The following is a 21,249-nucleotide window of genomic DNA, read 5'->3' as shown; positions in this document are numbered from 1 at the left end:
GTAATTGAAGGAAATAACAGACTTTCTAGTACGGTGGTCAGGCTGGAGATGGGAAAGGAGGAAGGGGGTCATCTGGGATAGACCCTGATGGTCAGCATTTAGGGACATGAAGAAATGTTTAAACCTTTAAAGAAATATTACACAATTACTTTTTTTTTAAAGGCTAAAGCCTGGCTGAGCTCTGATCAATGACACAGAGTTCATTGGCATGCCAACCTGAAGGCACTCAGCAAAGCAGAAATTAGCAGCACTGCAGTGGTAAGCAGCTTACACCCTCTGCTCAGCTGCCATGGATATACACACAGCCACTGCACTGTCACGGCTGGAAAAGACCTCTAAAATCACTGAGCCAAACCATCAGCCCAGAAAAAAACCACTATGCCCACTAAAGCGTGCCCTGAAGTGCCACATCCACACGGTTTTTTAATACCCTCAGGGATGTGAGTCCACCACCTCCCTGGGCAGCCCTTTCCTGACTGCCTGACTACTCTTGCAGTAAAGAAATTCTTCCTCATACCAAGTCTAAACCTCCCCTGCTGCACCTTCAGGCCATCTCCTCTGGTCCTGCCATTATTTACTGGGGAGAACAGACCAACAGCCACCTCCCCACAGCCTCCTTTCAAGTAGCTGGAGAGAGCAATTGAGTCTCCCCACTGGGTACTGTTCCAAGGTAGAGAAAAATGTGGCTTTGGCTGAAAAGAGATTTTTTTTTTTTTTTTTTTTTTAGGAATCCTAGCCAGCCTGTTTCTGGACAGGAAAAGGTATCAAAGGCCATTCCATTTTCCCAAGACCTGAGGTGCTCTTTGGAGGTGCCTCAACACTAATGGCAGCAGCAGTCTATAGTTCCTTCCAGCATCACTGCCTTCAATGTGTCAACATTTCCATGCCTGAGCCTGGGCTGTAAATCATCCCACCCAACAGCAAGCAACTTCTGAATTTGTTCCCTGAAAACCACTGACTCTTACAGCAGATCTCTGGGACACAGAGGAAACAGCAAGTGCCTTGGCTCTTTGCTAACTTTTCCTTGAGGTGTTTAGTTGGTGCTGGGAAGGGTTTAGAAGCCTATCCATGGACAAATGTAAAATCCAGAATAACAGTATGGTTGCTAAGAACAGACTGATGGCAAGAGGCAGGGGAAAACTGCATCCCAACCAGACAACATGATTTCCTTCTCCTCCTGCAGAGGACTTCATACAACACAGTCCACAACACACTCCTGGGAGGTGCTGAGGCATGCCAAGGATTACAGTAAAACAAAAGGAGGACAGGGAAGGCTTTGATCCATGTTCTATTGTATGAGGAAATTAATGGCTAATGCAAAAGAATGAAGCCTTTTCTCAATTCAGATTATTCTCTGAGGAATCTACTTCTGTGAAGTCTGAAGCTCAGAAAAGACATTGGACTGAAGGGACCACTCTTCCCATCTTCTGTGCCAAGCTCAGCATGTCCACAGCACATTTCTGAGTATGACATACAACTCCCTAATCCTCCTGGCAGCAGTCACATATCCGTCTCCCTAGCCTACAACATGCCTTTCCAAATTAAGCTGTTATTTTCCCTTATTAAGCTTTGTATTTGAGCTAAAACAGGGACATTGATTCAGTTAAAGCATCACTGTCTGCAGCTCTTGTTCAGAGCAGAGCAGATGGAAATCTCATAGAGACTGAGAAGCCTGGTCAAACAGACTCCAGCAAGGTGGTAACAAAGGGAGATGCAGGTTTTTTTCAGCAACATGCACCCTGTCCAGGTCCAGGGGCAGCAATACCAACTACACTTCCTGGCTGACATTTTGTCTTCTGTAACAGCAACGTGCATCCTCTACTGGAGAGACCCCAAAGCATCTCTAAGAGCAGCCTAACCTATCAGGGCATGCTGATGTGATGTTTATTTTCCACACAAAGCTTTCAGCCCATGGCAGATACTTTTTTTACTTCCAAGAGGTTGGGGATGTTTGTTGGTGGGAGGACCTACTGCTCACTGCCACTCACCACAGCTGAGGGAAAGGGGTGGAGATCAGGATCAGAACCAGCTCTTGATCCAACTTTTAAGCACAAGCAATCACTCAGTACAGCTTTTAACCCTAGGCTTAAGATTACTGGAGCCAACACTTACGAGCCTATGATGGACTGAACTCATTTTGCAGTCACTGACCCACACTTAGAGGACCCTGTTCACTCACATCCTCACCAGGAGATTTAAAAAAGCCAGATCAGCACCAAAAGATGAAGCAGAATTAGAACAGGGATTCAGCATCTCTCCCAGGCAGCATCTCTCTAGCAACAGAGATCTGTTGACCCCAGGTTGTATTACAGAGGCTGAGAGCATATGAAATACATTTTGCTGTATTAAGAGAACAAATGAAATCATATAAAGGGATCAAATGCTGTAATAGTACAAAGCAGCTATCTCTGCTCTATCTCTGCCCATCAGCTCACTCCCAAAAAGGGATGAATCAGACTTAATCTTTTGCACAAACTCCACCAAACACTGTTTCAATTGAAAAAGGCTTAAAGTGAGATTTACTTTTTCAATACAAGCTCCTGCCACAACCACTGTCAAGATACTTGCATGCATTAAAACATGACAGATACCAAATCATGAACTGTGTTGTATTTCTTTTTAAACACAACTGTGTGCTTCTTTGAAAAGAACTTGTACCATCCTACATTTTAATTCATAATTAATAACATCTAATTTGTCTAAGAGAGGCAACCACTCCCTCTGCAGTTTCACTGTGCTACAGCTGTCAAGGCTACAATAATAATACACATATGTTGATATAAAGCTAAGTGCTTTTTTAACTCACAAAAAAAATGGATCAAGCTTTCTTGAACCTCATTAACTATTCATGCTTGTCCTCTCAATAGGAAAGAAATATGTAACAGAAATAAATTAGTCTCCTAGTGAACAAGAACTCCGTTTCTGAATAATTGCCATCAAGAGGAAGGAAAACCTGCAATGAAAACCTAAGTTTCAGAAAACATAACTAATTTGTCAAATTGCCTCAGAACAGACTGCTGTTTGTTTTCTGACGATTTCCATGGAGATACTAAAGTTCCTCACATAAAGAACTCTAAAAGCAAATCATAAACTATCTGCTGCTTTGCCACCTCACACACAGACCCTCAGGACCCGTGCTGCTCCTTCAGTGCTGGAGGTGCTGATCCAACCTTCTGGCTGTTTGATCAGAACACATCTGTGTCCAGTTCTTCCTAATTCCAGGTTTGTGATTTTTCTTCCAGCTACCAACAACTTTTCAACCACACGATATGCTGCAGATCCTGTGGTCTGGATTTCCTCCAGCACTTCACTAACATCTGCCAAATTCCTGCTAAATCCAACGCTGGCTGACGAGCACTTCCCGATGGTGTGAAACTTAATGCAAGTAACCAGGGGCAGCTTGGGAGCAATTAAATTTTAAGCAGAGATAAGTTCAGTTTTCAGCATTGTGAGTTATCTCTAGTGTCTAAAAAGCTTGTACCTATAATAATCCTCTGTTCCTCTTGTAATCAGCAGCAGCCAGCTGCAGAAAGGGAGGGAAGTAGCAGCTTGAGAAGTCCTTTCCCAAGAAAGCCACCTATTGTATTCATGATGGATTCAGCCTCTCTCTGACACACAACGTAGATCCCAAATAACTCAGTTGAGTTTTCCAGGCAGATTCAAGCATCTGCCTGTCTCTGGGCTGCCTCTCCTCAGCCTCTTGCCCAAGATGGCCCCTTGTACCTGGCTCTGATGGCAGGGCTGCTCATCTTGCTGCACTTCTGTGGGTTTCAGGCCAAAGGAACAAGCCTAACGCTTCCTTTTCAAACCACCTACAGCTTCCTTCCCTCCTTCTCCCAGCACAAACCAAGCCCTAAAGTGCAAGATAGCTTTTGCCTGGGTTCTTGGCTTCCTCCTCCACCTGTGCCTGTGGAGTGGGACACCCTCAATCATCCTTCAAATTCCTTCTCCTCATGGGTTATGAATTTTCAGATCTCTTGATACAGGCTGCCTATTTCACAGCCTTCCCTGTTCTTGTAAACATGCAGGACAAGCACGATAACTTCTTATAAAATAAATCAAGCCTTTCTACCTTTTGGGAAGTGACAGATGCAAGTCACAGTCCTTTTACTATGCTGCCACAATGGCAATCTTTCCCCTCTGCTATTCAAAGTTCAAAAATCCCCCTGTCATCAACTCAGAGACTATTTTTGTCACTGGGACCAGCATAGTAAGCAGAGCTCAGCACTTCCCAAGCTATTCTTAATGAAAAGCATACATCCCAGCACAAGAGTTTGTAGTTAAGGTCTGGGAACCATTTGCAGAAGTAGAAGGATCCTTGTAAAAGCCACTCCTCAGTACAAAATCTTTGAAGTCTGCCACACGACCAGAGCCAGGAAAGAATAAACCGCAGTGATGGCTTCTTGGTCTCTGAAGGTCACACAGAAAGTGGAAGAGATAACAGAGGCTGGGGAATTTTTCTAAATATCTCTGCAAGTGAAAATATCCTAACCACCCAAAGCATGTGCAGCTTGAGTAAGTTAGATGAACAGCTGCCTGGAACTGAGCACCAATTCATCCATTTTGCTCTCTGTTAATGAATACAGACAATGGAAAATCAGTACATGCAGAAAAGCCACTATTTTGACAGATTTACAGACTGATTTTCTGTGCCTCATCTAGTAATTTTTACACCTGTGCAAAGTGGCATTGGTTGGCATTAAGTACAACCAAGTTACCACAGGGATATTGTAACCCTCCATTTCTACTGGTGCAGCAAGTGGCTACAGGTGTCAAAAGCAAAAGAAAACACGTAATTAAACAGAGATAAAGAATAATGAGAAAAACAAAAAAGGAAAGCAATTTGTTATCCTCACTGCTGTCTCCAGTTCAGAGAAGATGCAGAGATATGTACTACTTTGTCTCCATTAAACTGTTTCCCTCTCCTTCCCTGCCCCAAATTTTTCCCATTTAAAGTGATGTGAAGACCACCAGGATCCCTTTAGAGAAAGGCAAGAGAAGCATCAGTCCCAGCTGCAAACCTGTGCTGGAACAGCTCCTTTCTCTCATATTTTTCACCTGGTAAGACCTGAACTGCACTGTGCATTTCTCTTGGTACATTAAACTTGCGGCTCAAATCCACCTGGATTAGTGACGAGCTGTGCTGGGCTCAAGGAGAGATTGAACACAGAGTGAACAAACCATCTCCTGATTTGCACAGCCTCTGCTGGATCCTACTTACATTCTTTCTGGAAAGAAAAAAGCAAACCCAACACTGTGTGAGGTAATAGAAACATCTTCATAAAATGTGATGCAGCTATGAGCCTATCTTATTTTTTTTTAGTTAATGGCAAATTTTAAGGACACAATCATTATGACTGGACAGCTACACCCATGTACAAATGCAAAGTCCCTTGGAAACTGAATACATACACAGCTCAAAAATGCACCAAATCCCAAGCAACACTAGGAGGAGGAAATGGGAAATTTCATTTCCAAGCAAACCAGCAAGGATGCAGTGCCATTATGGTATGCACATTTCATCTGTCTTCAAAAATACAAATGGAGACTCTGCTTCTTGCACTGATTTTCAGACTTTAAAAAAAAGAATGCACTGTGGCATCCCCTGCTCTGACAGGAACTGGACAGTACAGCTCCAGCCCCTCTGTAAAAACTCAGGCTCTGAGGTTTGTATCACTCTCAGATCAGTTGCACTTTGTAACTGCTGAGAAAACAGCAACTTAGCCAAAACCTGGCTCAACACCCTTCATCTGTGATATGGGCACTGCACTGAGCAGCTACCAAGCTACTCCAGCACTCCCCAGCACTCACAAGCAGAGCCCAACAGACTCTCTACTGATCTTATTCAGTGTCAGTTTTGCATCCACGCACACAAACCCCATAAACAACCAGCCCCCCAGGAGCTGTAGGTTGAGAACTTTAAAAGAAGAGAAAATATCACCACTTTCCAGGTGAAATTAGCTATAGCATACCTAGAACTCAGGGAATAACACAGTCTCCAAAAACCATGGCAACCAGAAAATGTTGAGGCTCCTGTCTTTAAAACCAAATGTGGCAGCTGGGAGGCTCCAACCTGGAGCAGAGTTGCTGGGGGAGACAAGCACAGTATCAGGGCTTTGGGAGCTTTAGCAACACAAATCTTTAGTTTTTTTCATTCAATTGCATTCCAAGTCTTCAGCTACCCCTCACTCCCAGCCAGCATCTCCCCTGTGTGCACCCCCCCTTGAAGGAACCTTTTCTATCCAACAAGTGGCCACGTAAAACAATCTGAGGTGTTTGGACAGACTTTTTTTTAACACTGAGCCATATTACTTTCTTTTCCCTCTAAATTTCTACCTTTCTCCACTTACAGAAGAAGTGAAATGCCACCAAACAAAAGCAGAGCAACAACCTGCATTAGGGTAAGAGCCAAGAGAGAGAAGCAATTTACAGCTCTCTCCCTGAAGAAACAGTAGAGATTCCTGCCATTTAAACCTACTTCCACCCTGCAATTTCCACCATTTCCTGCTACTTCACAGCCTGGTGTATTGAAAACCAAGACAGCAGAGCAGAGGTCTGACATCTCCTGCATCAGGAATTACATCATCATTTGAGGCACCAGACATCTTGCTGTGGACAAAACTAAGTCAAATAAAAGCAATTCCTGCTCTGACATTATTCAAACATGGCCACAATCAAATACAGTAGAAAGCCAAATGAAAAAGCCAAGTGCTAAAGTGGTTTCATAGATGAAGGCTGAAAAGCTCCACAGATTTGCACCCCTCCTGCTAAAGACAGCTGCCCTGCAGTATATTACGGACTCTGCAATGTGAAATTCTCTAACTTTTAGCTATGCCCCTAATTTTAATAGGATCATGGGGTACACTCCCATCTGACACAGCTTAAATCCCACTGTGTGATTATCTTTTCCTGTAATTCCACACTCTTCAGAACAGCAGCATGCCAGCGTTGGGAACAAAAGAAATTCAAGTACAAAATAAGCATTGAGGGACACAGCCTCAACAGCTCTGCTGAGAATGGCTGTGGCTGCTTGAGGCTGCTGCAGTAACTGTGTGAAATACCTTTGCCTTCTGAGAAGTGCTACAGAAAAAACTCTAAGCTACCCAGTCAGTAATATTACCTTCCCTTAAGATTTCTGACAAACTGCATTGGTCTGTAAGCAGGCACAGATTAAAAAAATACCAAGCTCTTAGTGTCTTTGGACCTAGTAAAAGTTTTCTATAGATTTTTTTCTTTATTCTTTACCCATGTAACTTTTGGTCAGCTGCCCACAGAAGTCCTCCCCTATCTTCTGAGGCTACAACAGTGGCAGAAGACATTTTCACTAAATCTTTGCTGATCTGACAATGTCCTGACTCTGAACCCTTTCATCACAAAATGCCCCTTTCACAACTCACCCTGGCAGCCCTTGCATAGCTTCAGGAGGCAAAGCACATGAGCAGATGCATCCATGTCATTTAAATACAGGGATGCACATTCCAACAAGCCCCTAAGCAGCAATTTAAACGTACAATGTGCTTCCTCTTCCCACCTGTCAGCCAGCAAGGCATAAGGAAGCAGTAGCTGCACTACCACCCTGAGGACACAAAGAGCAGAGCCAAGGCTCTGCCTCAGCCCTGCCTGCTATTAAAGAATGTTTCCAATCCTCTTCCTCTTTTTTTTTTTCCTCTTCCTTTCCACCCCTTCCCTTCCTCTTATTTTTTGGGTGTGGGAACAACTCCAAGAAATCAGAGAAAAAAGGGAAGATGAAAGTGTGCAGGTAGCCAGATCATTATGCATGTCATCTGGGGCAAAAGTTTAAGCCTCCAGAGCATACTTGCCAAATTATTTTAGAGTTAAGCCAAGAGAGCTGTGCCCTCTGAAGCTGCCTGGCACAGAAACTGTTGTGGGGCAAAGCAATGATGTTCCCATTGCTGCAGGAGCAGTGTCAGGCTGCGGGAGTCACCAACTGCACAGACATCTACTTAATTCAAGTGCAATTACAGTCAATAAAAGCTGCTCATTACTTGCATCTCTTTGGCTGAGAGATGCTGATTGATATACTAGGGCCCTCTGGGGAGATGAGGATTTTGGGGCAGAGGCTGCTTTTGCTACACATCTGAACAGTGACTTGGAGGCTGAGGTGCTTGCAGACCAACCCAGATGGTCAGTGGCTCCAGGATGAGGCTCTTCATTGACAGTACACTGGGAAGTGGGACAGAAGTGTGAATCAGAAAAATAGCCCAGAAATACCACCACATCCTTAATGAGATTTGACTGGAGAAAAAAAAAATAACAGGACTGTAACTGTAGCTCTTTACTGTGAGCCCCTTCTGCTCTGCCTTTTCTAGCAAGTCATAGATGGACTCTTGGCCTCACCCCATCCTGCTGGCCTCTAACTAGGGAGGTGTCAGGTGGGGACTGTGCTTCAAGCACTGCCAGGGAGCCAGAAACTCACTCACTTCACAAGACACAGTGACCAAATGCCCAGAATCAAAACAGGGCACAGCAGTGGGCTATGAAAATGATGAGTGGACTATGAATGGGCACTTCCCCTATGAGCAAAGGCTGAGGGACGTGGGCCTTTTTAGTACAGAGAAGATAAGACAAAGGGGGGATCTTATCAACACTTAAAGGGTGAGTGTCTGCAGGATGGGGACAGTTTGCAGTGGCACCCAGTGACAGGACAGGAGGTAAGGGGTACAAACTTTAACACAGGAAGCTCCATCTTAAGCTGGGGAGGAACGTCTTCACTGTGAGAGTAGCAGTGGACCAGAAGAGGCTGCCCAGAGAGGCAGCTGAGTTTCCATCTCTGGAAAAATATAAGCCTGCCTCGATGCCTGTTTTTCTCAATGGAATTTCCTTTCTGCATTTGGGTGCATTTGTAAAAGAGACACTTGCCCATCAACAGAAGGGATTTTGTTGCTTCTTTCCTTTCATTTGTACCTTTTTTATGCTTTGCATTAAGAGCCCTTCATGCAAATAAAAAAAAAATCAAACCCGATTTAACTAAGGCTTTGGGAGGATGCCACTTCATACACTTCTCCCCAGAGAGCTTCAGCTAATTAAACAAATGATTGCAAAATACTCACAATGTCAACCCTGTCAGTTTATATGAGAAATATCTACACCAACATGCAGTTATTTAAGTAAAGACATTATGGAGAAGCCGGGTGCTTTAAAGATAAGCACAAACCTTAAGCCATAAAGGTGCACATCATTTTTATAAGTGGACTGTGGAGAGGCCAAGGACTTGGTCTGTCCCTGTAGGCACAGCTACACTCCTCTGACAAAGACAGCAGCTGAAGATCTGGGTGGTAAGGCTGAGAAGGAGATTTCAATAGGCTCAAACAATGTATGAGCACACTTGGGCTGCTCCTGGCATTGAGCTGAGCTCTATGTTACTACCAAGAGGGCAAGTTGGGAGTAAATAATGATGCTCAGGAAATACCTGGATTTTTGCTGTTTAATTGCAGCAACATGGCACAAAAGCTGGGAAGAAGTAACCAGGTAAGAATGGGTAGCTGGGGTTGGAAACCAGGAATATAAATGTTACATGCTTAATCTGTGCATAGTTGCTGGAGGCAGTGGAAGGCTCAGCTGTCCAAAGCTAAAGGATTTTAAATCTCTCCATATGTTACATAAAAGCATTCTTTAAAAAAGAACAAGACCATTTTTTCCTTCCTATCCTTTCTATCTTGTCTTCCTCTAATGTAAGCTGTGCTGTTTGCCCAGCAAGTCCTCTGTGTCCATCTTCTCTGCCCAAACCCTGCAGCCTGGTTTTACCCTCTGGTACTTCTCTCCCACTGGCCTCATCCTCAATCCACGTTTTGGTAGCTCATCACTCTTTATTCTTCTCATCTTTCTCTTCACAACACACACCTTCAGTGCCTCAAGTCCTTGCTGTCTCTGAGGGCTGATTACTCCTTTCCCTGCCCCTCACACTGCATTTATTTAATCTGCCCCAGTGACACTTCCCAGGCTGGGCACCTTAACTTCTCCAAGGACTTAATGACCAAGTGTGAGCAATGAGGTATAACATGAATTATTACAGCCCTGACTAGGAAGATGTCATATTAACTTTCCTAAAGCCCTATTAGGGGTCAAAGAACCCATTGTACAAGGTTTTAGCAAAAAAGGCAGTGAGGAAGGAAAAGAGAGAATTAAGAAGTGGTTTTGCCCACCGTGGCAGGGTCAGAGGCTGAAGCTGATGTTAAACAACCTCTCGGGGGGTTAAGATGCTGCCAAGCCCCCAGCAGACCTCCCAGCCCTGCCAGAAGGCTGCTGCTTGCCAGGGCTTTGGTAAATATGACTGACTTCAGCTGGGTGGACTGTTTGGTCCCAACCCAATTTAGAAATTAAGAGTAAGAAAGGATAATCCCCACCATACCCTATCCAGGTGCAAACTCTGCTCCAGTGCACTGAAAGTTTGAAAGTGGGAGAGGCAGTAGTATGAGCCTAAAATTGTCTATTATCAGGTGTCACATCCATGATAACCCTGGATAATGCCAAGGACACGTCCTGGTTGAATCACCTAGGTGCAAGGCATGCCAGAGCTGAGATAAGCTCCCACCCATCCAGTCCTCCCTCTCTGTGGCTGCTTCATGGCTTGGCAACAGTGTTAATGAGGAAACAGTTTTGAAAGGGCAAACTCAGTTCAGAACATTCCTTTAGAAGGAACGCCAAAATCCTTCCTTGTTTGCTTTACTTGTTGTGTAAATATTTTTATAATACTCATCAATACAGTCTGTAGAGCATGTTTTTGAAAAGAACCAGCATGGACAGCAGCATCTTGCTCATGACTCTGGCCTTCTCTTTGACTCCACACTCTGAAGCTAATGCATCACGTTGCCATTTTACTCACCTAAATGAAGAGGAAGGTACCAAAATCACAAAATAGCAGCACTGGAAAGGCCAGGAAACAGAATTAAGGATGAATGCTCTGTTTACATAATCAAAACACATTAAGGCACAAGAAGGCTGAGAAATTCTTCACTGAACATGTCTGGTGAAAGCGTTCAGTTTGCTTCTGCCAGATTCCCTCTTAGCAGCACCAGCTCCTGATTCCCACTGCTGAGCAGTTTTGAAGTGAATAAATTCTTTCAATTGCTTAGTTTTCTCCCAGTTTCTGTGTGAATTCATTTCCAATTCAAGTTTGATTTTTGCCTCTAAATGTGGGTGACAATCTGCAGTGGCTCTAATCAAAATGGTGCATTAACATCACTTTTCCCCCTCCTTAACTTCCTCAGTGTACAGAATCCATCTTGCATAGTTATGGTCGCAAAACACTAACATAATGTACCTTTTCCTTAGCAATAGCTGTAGTGTCAGGGGAATGCAGCCCATAATAATGCAGCTTGATCTAGAAGCACAATAAAATATAAATAAGCTTGTTGCACTTCAGTGGCACAAAGGATTCTGCTTTGAAGGCCCTTCATGAATTTAGAAACCTCATTCTCTTTTTACTCTCCAACACAGATTATTTAGAAGATGATTTATGGGCACACATTCCCTTTTATTCCAGAAAATGAAACATAATTGTTTACTCAGTAACAGTATTATTTTGCTGCTTGTCTACTACTAAATTTGTGGCCATAATACAGACACACACACACACACACATACATCCGTGCAAAGCAGTGCTCATAATGAAATAAAGATTAAACCAGGACTTAGAGAAAATATAAAGGGGAGACTGCCACGAGAGCATCCATAATAGCGGTACTTTTTTAATGAAGAAAGCACAAGCAATTTTCTCCAAAAATCAGCTGCAGAGAAACAAGGGATATGCTTGCTACAGATTAACACACTTCATCTAGAGCCCTCTGTAAGACTCCTCCTGTACCAGCCCTGCAAAAAGAACAGCAGCCTCAGCAGAGTAAGGACAAAGCCTTTTCCCTGCCAGCTTCCAAGTCCAGCTAATTCTTTCCATCCCTGAAAGCTCCTGGGCCAGCAGCCCCATGGCTACTGTGCCTCCATGAACCCTGGCCCTCTAACCCTTCTAATTACATCTCATCAACATCAACCTCTTCTCAAAGACAACCAAGATCTTTTAAAGACTGCTGCTTCTGGTTTTTCAAGGAGAATCAACTACACTGAGCCAATCTGAGAGCAACATCAAACCATTTGGAACTAGGAGATAGCAGTCCTTGGGTTCTAAGAAAATACTGCAGTTAACAAGCCAAATTCACTTGGCTCAAAGACTTAACTCACAAGGCCTCCTATCAGGGAGCCAAGTTACAATCTTAGTAATGGGGCTCCATAATGGTTATCTGGCAATCAGTATTCAGTATGCATTTATTAAATCTGGGCTTTCCAAAAGCACCTTTCAAGAGTGAGGTACCTACTTCCCAGGCATGAATTCCCCTCCGGATGGATTGTATCACATCACTAGGATTCCTCTGTTACAAGAAAGAGAAGAATAAAAATCCAATAATCTACTTTAAGCAAACTCAAGAATGCTCTAAACCCAAACATTCCAGAGACCATCAGACTACTGACTCCAAAGGAAATATTTCATTTCCAACTATTTCTGATTCCAGGTGCCAAATGCTGTAAAAAAACCCTGCTGACCTACAGAAACTCCCACTGCACAGCTGAAGAGCCATGGAATGAACACACAACTCTTAGACTCAGTGCTGTGAACAGCAGCACCTCTGAGCCCAACATGATCTGTTTGCCTTTTTGGAGATGCACAGCTTGAGTCTGATGAACTTCAACAAGAGCATGCTCAAGATGCATCCCAGATGCATTCAGTTGCTCTCCAACACAGTTTTAAGTGGAAAACAAGCCTGTATGTTGAAAAAATTAAAATACAAACATGTATAAAAGGCATTTTGCAAAGGGACCCATGCCAACCTGATCCTTTGGTTTTGTACCTACTTCACCTGTGAGTCTCTACAGGCCCTGCACAGAACAACTGGGATCCTACATGCAGGTCTAACACAGACTGTTTCTGGAGGATTGCCCTAGAAAAACGTTCTCCTCCTCCCCTCCCTTGTTTCAGGTGATGGTGACACACTCCATCAGGGGCCTCATGGAGCACTCTGAGCCATGTGATGGAACCCCAGCACCCAGCAAAGGATGGAAGCAGCCTGGCTGCAGTGGCACAGAGAGGCTTCCCACTGGCTCAGCTGTGGCAAAGGGCTCCTGCAGGAAGGGTAACCTCCCATCTCTGCTTCTTCAGTGCCTCTGGCCTGCTAAAATGAAGGCCAGTTCTGCCTCTCAACCTAAGTGCTATTCTCTTTTAAACAGGTGTATGGCTTAGGAAACCAGTGGACCTGAAACCTGACCTCTCACATGATTTATTTGCCATCTTCTCCCATTACACAAATACAAATACATCAGACGTTTTCTTTTTCTGCAGCCCTGAAACGATTCAGAATTAATACCAGATGACAAAATGGACCATGGAGGGGGACCCAGGAGGGGAAAAGTTACAGTAAAAGCTCCTTCCCAGTAATGGGGCCATTCATTCATCTGGCCACCATTCCACAAGGGAACTGGGCATAAATTACATATCTGACATCTAGTTATAGACGATTAGATCTGACATAATGAAGTTATAATGGAAGGAGTTTGCACATTGTTTGGTTATTAAGTGCCCATTTCTTGTCCCTGCACCAGGTGCAATGGTTATAAGGCCATACAAATCATCCAGAAGAAATGCCAAAATGGGCTCCCTTACTGATAAAGCACCACACATGTTTATTAATTTAACAGCTTGTCTTATGTCTCCCCCATCTGCTCATTTAAAACAGTTATTTGCCCTATAAATATTGCAGGAAGAGAAGTGTAGCCAAAAATTAGTCTGGCAGAAAAGAGAAAAAAAAAAGTTTGAGAAGGGTCTCATGCTGTATACAACACTGTGATCTTTTTTTCCACACTGAATTGGTTCAATAGCTTTTCAAGCTGGCACTAGGACATTCACTTTAGATTAGTGATGCTTGAGGGGACACCTCCATAGCTGATTCTGCTTTCCAGCTGTGGCCACTGTCTGGTGGCTTGAAACTTCCACCACTGATGGCAAGTGGCACAACCCAAAACAATGGAAAACTAAGAGAATCTCCTGGGTGGATGTCTGTGTCCACTTTGAGCTTATCAGGTCATATGGTAGCTTCAAGCAGCCTGCAAAGAATAACATAGCAAGGCATCTTTAAATCACAATGCATGCTGATTTCTATAGCAAAACTCCTTCACAAGGCATCAGCATAGCTGGCAAAAAAAGCTATGGTTAAAAAGTGATTTTTCTTTTTTAGGTTACTAGAAATAATGGAAAAGGTGTTAAAAATCATTCACTGCTTTCCCCACCCTCATCCTCCCAAATTCTTAAATATTTTCAAGTGTAAATACATAATAAGTTCCCACCAGCATACAGGAGTTAGCACTCCTCCTTGAGAGACTCTGCTAGCTCTGGTTTCTGCTAGACTGGCTGCTGCTATCCTAATAAACAGCAATGCCCCGAGGTGCCCCTCTGCCACACAACACACATTCCAAAGAATTAAGAGCAACAGTTCAACACCAGAGGAGAAAAAAATGGCAAACGGCATGCAATTAACTCCTGCTGCATATGGAGAGCCACAGGACATCAAGTGGGTCCTCACTGCTGACAACAAGCACACAGGGACACTGCAGCCTTACATCAGAGCTCATCCTTCCACTGTCTTTGCAGCCCAAGCCACACCTGGCAATGCACACTTGCATTCACACCTAACACACTGCCCAAAATCCACTTTGTCACCACACTGAACTGTCTGAAGGCAGTATGGAAGAGGAGGGCTTTGTATGAGCTTTATCATGACAAATGGCAGAACAAATCCAGATTTGAAAGAAGAAAGCACAAAAGGACATGCCACTGAGCTGGAGAAAAAGGAGAAAAACCAGAAAGGCCTCTGGCTGTCTCCCTGATGTGCTGCTGAAGGGCTAGAGAGAGATTCTGCACCTACTGAGGCTGAACTCCACAGCTGATGTTTAGAGGAAAAAAAAAAACAACAGTGCCTTAACTGGGGCCTAAATAAACTTTTTTTTGCTATTCATTTCTAGAACTGGGGATCAAAACACAGTTTTGCTTATCAATTCATGTTTTGGAAAAGCACTGAACTTCAAGTGTATCAGTCTTCTAGACCATGACTTCCTGAGCTTCAACTTAAGAGAACTTTGCAGAGCACTAGCTCAACAGGGGAATATAGTATATAGGCTGCTTAGCTTTAAACACCAAGCAATATAGAATGGTTAACATGATTTCTCATATATGCTAAAGTCTGCTTCTATAAAGCTGTATGAATAGTTTTAGTATGTGAATTCACTGAGCTTAATTCACTTATTTGCTGTGATTTATACCTGGCAGAATTTGCTTCCAAAAGCTAAATCTAATTTACTGATATATATGGTAATTCCATAAAATCCCTCTCTGAGCCAGACTATCAGCACCGCTCTCCCCTGTGAAACTCCTTGCTATTGACAGTAACCATGTATCCATTTTTAAACAATGGTTTAATCTTCAGTCTGTGAGAACACAATCTGAGGTCTCAGCTACCCCTGGAATTATTCTGCATATGGATGGTGCAAGCAGTTGTGTAAAAATCATGTAATCACCTCCAGATCGTTACACTGAGAGGAGCTGTAAAAATAATGGCTAACAGTATACAAAAGTAATTTCCAAACACCCTCAAATTAAAAAGGAGGGGGGGAGGGGGGCAATAAGAAGTGTCATAATAAAAAGTGATGACTCAGGGCCTCATTTCTGCCAAGTGGTTTACATGTTATGCACAGAGCAGTGGCTCAGGGTAATCACTCTGTAATGCACCATGACACTAATGGAGTAGTAAACTACTGGAGTTTGTACTCTATTTACTCCTGGTCTGAGGACTCTGAAAGGCAGGTAGAAATGCCCTGCATGAATAAAGAATGTGTAAATGTCACCAGTGATAAAATTTTCACACAGGAGAAGGAAGAGGCAGTTACAAGTAAATCTGCCAACTGAGAATTGCAGCTGCACAGACCCACAGGAGCACTATAGCTGTATCGTTTCCTAATAAGACAGAAAGGAAATATGCTTTTATATCCCTACCATGGCTCTATTTCCATTTATTACGATTAAAATTGCATGCTGCCTTCTTCCTTTTGCTACTCTAAGTGCAACATTGACCTGCAGCTGGTGCTCAGTTCGGTGTGAAGGGGAATGAGAAGGGAAATGAAGAGCATCAAAGCCACAGCCCAAAGCATTAGTGGGTTTAGTCTTAATGCTGCTCTTATTTTAGAGTTCCAGCTACTGGAAATGTGGAGAACCAATGAGAGTTTAAAGACAGGGTTATTTTTGCCCTCTTTCTTCAAAATAGCTCTTGCAGTTATGGGAGGAAGATCGGAACGTGACCTGAGCATGTCCCAAGGTGTCAGAAAACTCAGTCAAAAAACAAAAAAAACTTCATAACCCTCACACACTTAGGAAAAAGAGAACATAAAAATCATAGTTATTAAAATATTGTAATGGATTTTATGTGCTGAGATTGAAAATGAGGTAGAAGATGTTTAAGTAGAGCTACATTTTTGTTAGTTTTTACTCTTTTTATCTTGGAGACAAAGCAAGGCACAACTTCTTTGTCTGCTGCTGTTCCAACATCCTTCAGTTTTCCATAGGCTGCTCCAGATTCCACAGCAAGGATTTACTCTGACCTATTCTAAGTAAACTCTCAATTACCACATGTAACATCAAAGACAGACTTGAGCAATAAGGTCCTAGAAGCCTTAACAGGCTCTGCCTTACTGGACTGCTCTGCCAAAAAAGCAAGGTAATGAATTTTACCAGCAAATTGAAGGTTTCAAGTGGTTTAGAAGCAGCTGATGAACTCAAATGGATGTGTCAATTTTGGGGGAGTTCACTCAAAGCTGAACAGAGGTTGTGGATTGCCAGGAGGTTGTACATCACCAGCCTGACTCAAGACAAGACCAGATCTGGATAGAGGACTGTGAATCCAGCATCCTCACACCCAGCACATGGTACACCTTGCAGAGAAGTAAGAGGAACCACCAAGGAATAATAGGGCTAAGACTGCTACTGTGCAGCAAAAGTCAATTCCTTACTTTTTGTTACTCCATCAGCTAAGAAAACACACATTCACACTTTCAAAGGGGAAAAAACCCAGCAAACGTTCACTTGATCAACTGACAGATCTAGCCACATGGATGCTGGTGGAAAAGCTCACTCAAAACTAAGGCAGCCTTTTATGCCAGGAGCATTAACTGTGCTTTCGTCTAGCCCGCAAGTCCTTGGGCTATTCGGAGGAGCAGGGTTTGCAGTTGCAGCTGCAATTCACCACCACAAAGGCTTTTCTGTCTCCCAGAATATTAGAGATGGAAAACAGTGAAATTTAGAACACAGCTTTCTTTCATATTGCTTATGCTGACATCTTGACAGTGTGCCTATCTGCATTAATCTCACATTAACACATTGCACTTTTCAGTCAGGAGCACTCAAGAGAAACGTGCAGGCAAACACATCCTTGCAGCCTTAGAGTCCAGGGCAGAATGGTGACAATCACTGCAGAGGTCAACCTTGTACCCTTAGCACCCTGTTTTAGCCTGACACTGTAGCACCCTTTGGGAAGGAAAGAAAGGAAAAAAACCCTACCCAAAGCTACAGTTCATCTCCCTGCTAACACACTTAGGCTGTCTTCTTCTTTCCCTTCTTTTCCTCCACAACATTCACTGTGTTTGATATTCACACACATTTCTGAAGCTGACCAGGAAATACCTCCACATAACTGTCTGATTTTAGCTTTGCTACTATCCATCCATTCCAAAACAAGGTGGTCACTTTAATATCCTGCCTGAATACTGCCAACTTCATTAGAAAGAAGAAAGGAAGGCATAAGAAGTCTGCACCAGCATGGATGCTTGCTCTGAGGCCAAGCCCATTTCCCTGGGCCTCAGAGGCAAACCCTGGGGATTCATCACCACAAAGCAAGATCCTCTAAATGGGGAAAAGAAACCAATGGATCTCGTTCACATCACTTCCCTTGTACCACTCAAGCAAGAAAGGCAACTATTTTAGCAGGGCTGTTCTGAGCTCACTCCAGATGTATTGGCTATCAGCACTGCTCCTGAGGGCAACCACTTCATCTCAAATTTGAGTCACACTCTAGAAAAAAACCACAAGCAACAGCCAAAGTGGGTTGAACCCAGGCCTGAACCACCATACAACCATGTCTGTACCTTTATGCACCTGAGGGGCAGCTGAAATCTGCTTTTCTGGAGCCTGCCAAGAGACCCCTGTGCCTGTGCACCCTTGTTAGGAGGGAAAGGAGGAAGGCAGAGAGCAGGACCCACATATGCCTGTCCCTCCAGAAGTAAAGTAGGGGCAAGAGCAAACTAGCTCATGGAGAAGATGGTATGTTCAAAGCTACACAATGGGGCACAAGGGACATGGTCATCTCTCATGCAGCTCTCGCACAGGAATGCATCTGCTCCCAGGAACGTCCTTGGATAAAAGTCCTTGGTCATAACCTTACCATGGAGGCTACATGAACAAATGAATGATGTGCACCCCCAGCTGGTGTGCAATGCACGTGCATGGAGGCTGTGCCACAGACTCACCCTTGGATGGCAGTCTCTCCAGATCCGAATCAAGGTGGATTGGTGGGGCAATGTAGGAAACCTGCCCGTGGTGAGCCTGCCCTGTGGACAAATAAGTGCTTTAGTTCCACTGTTTCCTACAGAGATTTATCAGGGCTATAATTGAACATACAGCATTTTAATGGCACTGGACACAGAACAGGTTTGCAAGTATTTTGGTTTCTTCTCCGTTTTTCACAAGGAACTTGCATTCTGTGGAGACACTTGATGAAAACATTCCCATTTATTTTGCTTTTTCCATGCAGACATGGGTGCTGTGCTGAGCTTTAGTTACACCCGCTTTACCACTACCATGTACACTTTGCACTCTGTTCTCTTAAAAGGACATATGCCACAGAAGACAACTGATTTCACACAAGCCCATTCAATCTGTTAATCTCACTCTCTGAGGGAAGCAAGTGTTTCTGTGCCACAGTAATTCTTGAAGGAAGCGTGGTATGGAGTACAAGTGCATCTGTTTTTCCCACCTGCAGAAGACGCAGACTTCAGTTTGAGGAGCTCAGCATTGCCTTCACTGGGTGGAGACTTTCTGGTTCCCCACCACCAGGCCATTTCTCAGTTGCTACAGACTCAACTCCTCTCGAGTAATTTGGAGGTAACTATACTGAGAAACTCTTATTTATAATAAAACCATGTTGTTGTAATTCATCTATTTACTGTAACAATTTACAGGGTTGTTAATCTCTTTTTCTAAACATGGAAAGTTAATGACACAGAGATTACGGTAACAGCTAGAGTAACCTTCTGTTTTCGAGTAATATTTGTGCTGCAATAAAAGCAGTTGATTCCTCTTATGAGACACATTCCAAATAATTAATACTGCTCCCTGTTGACACTTGCTGCTGTTGCTCTAAGCAATTTCCAAGCCAGTGTCACAGGCAGTGGAGCAGTGGTGCAGTCTTCAGCCTTCTTTGTACTGACAGCCAGGAATACCACAAGCACAGGATGCTGGTGCATATAATATGTTGAAAACATCTCTTCAAGGGGATAAAATATTAATGGGAAAGGGGAAAAAAAAAATCTGCCTGAACGGGCAGGGAATGTTTACTGCTTTACACTGAAGTTGACCCAGATAATTTGCATTATTAGCCATTACAACTGGACATGATCCAGGTTTAAAATCTACCCTCACATCATTAATTCTGTATTTACTTTCAAGTGTTTTAATATGGGAAATATGCTTCAGGCGAATCCATAGCTAATAACGAGTTACCCCACTTTCCCCATCTCGTTTCTGTGCTAAAAATGCACTTTGTGTGACTCGTGAGCAGAAGGCATCATATAATAGCTGCTCAGTTCTGCAGCTCCAGCCCTCTGCTGCACTAGCTCCAACAGCTCTGTGTCCTTTTGGGGGCTCAGAAGGTACCCCAGGTGGGCTCTCACAAAAGCAGAGCAGAGGGGTACAATCACCTCCCTTGTCCTGCTGACCAACGAAATACCAAAGGTCAAGATGCCTCAGTTGCTGATGGAAAGCTGGGCCTGCTTCCTATTTAAACAGCTTGCACGGCCCTCTCCAAATCCCACCCTGCCTCTAACCATCTGGTGGTTCTGCAGCCAGCTCCCAGGTAAGCAAGTAAACAGCAATAAAACATAATCAAGAAAGTACCGTGTGATGAAGCTGCCAATGTCACACCTAATCACCAAGGCTGTGCTGAGTTTCCCTTAGTTCTCCTGATGGCTCCCCAGGACTGGCAGGAGCAGAGCAATGGTAACAAAAATGGGAAGCAGCCACAGAGCAGTCTCGTCTGCTTGTATCAAAGCAGAGAGACTGAAGTCTGGGCAGTACTGCAGCAATGTCAGAACAGCCTCAGGCACTGTGGGGCAAAGGAGTAAACGTGACAAGGGTTGGCCACAAAGTCCTTGTTTGCTGCCCACACTGCCTTTCTCCACGAGGACAGCCATATCTCAGCCACACCAGCCAGGCCACATCCACATGCTGGGGCAATGGGAAAAGAAGCATGTTTGGTAGCAGCGATTTGGGGAGTGAAATATAGATCTGACCCTGAAAGTCTACCTGGTGGCACAGCCTTCTTTGGGCAGGACATGGGGAGATGTTTGCAGATCAGAAGTGCCTGGCTGGCCATTATTTTCAAGTCTGACACTGGAGAAATGCAACACATTTTACAAAGCAAGTAACTCAGAGGAACAAAGATAATGATTTGTGAAGACTCAAGGAAAGAAAATAACATAGCCTAAGGGATTTTTTTTAATTTATTTTTTAAGGTGATCTAGATACTCACAAAAAGAAAATAAGCATCCATACAACTTCAAAAATCTGCCCGTAAGTGACTTAGTCATCTACAGAGGCAAACATAAAATACCGAAAAAAAAAAATAATCTGTGAATTCATTGACTAACCAAGGAAAGCAGCAACAAAGCAGTCTCATGCAATTATCTATTAAAACACTTTCCCCCAATCCTTTTTGGAAATACACCCACTGTTTGTAGCATCTACTATGGCACACCAACCCCCAGAATCTAGGCTGAGTTTCCAGTGCCCCTGATGTTTGCCTTTTCTAGAGCACAACTCCTGTTGTCAAGTATGCAAGCAAGAGACCTTTCTGCCTGGCCCTTCATCATTTTCTCCCTTGGATTTTACTGTAAGACTGGAAGATTCAAACCCCAAACGCAAAGAGAGAG

At 43.6% G+C, this 21,249-nt stretch overlaps 1 protein-coding gene across 6 annotated transcripts in view; it reads right to left on the bottom strand.

Annotated features, from left to right (window-relative positions):
- ADGRL3 (adhesion G protein-coupled receptor L3) overlaps nt 1–21,249 on the bottom strand; it is a 401,888-nt gene that overhangs the window by 93,227 nt on the left and 287,412 nt on the right. For 5 of the 6 annotated variants that reach the window (XM_030449718.1, XM_030449717.1, XM_030449719.1 and 2 more), the window contains one exon: nt 18,571–18,651. The exons of the other annotated variant lie outside the window; for it this stretch is intronic. In XM_030449718.1, coding sequence (XP_030305578.1) covers nt 18,571–18,651 — 81 coding nt within the window. The remainder of the gene's footprint in view (nt 1–18,570; nt 18,652–21,249) is intronic. 6 annotated transcript variants of the gene reach the window in all.

Source organism: Calypte anna, chromosome 4A (assembly GCF_003957555.1).
Source record: "Calypte anna isolate BGI_N300 chromosome 4A, bCalAnn1_v1.p, whole genome shotgun sequence".
NCBI lineage: Eukaryota > Metazoa > Chordata > Aves > Apodiformes > Trochilidae > Calypte > Calypte anna.
The sequence above is the reverse complement of the archived record's forward strand: the minus strand, read 5'-3'. Positions and strand labels throughout refer to the sequence as shown.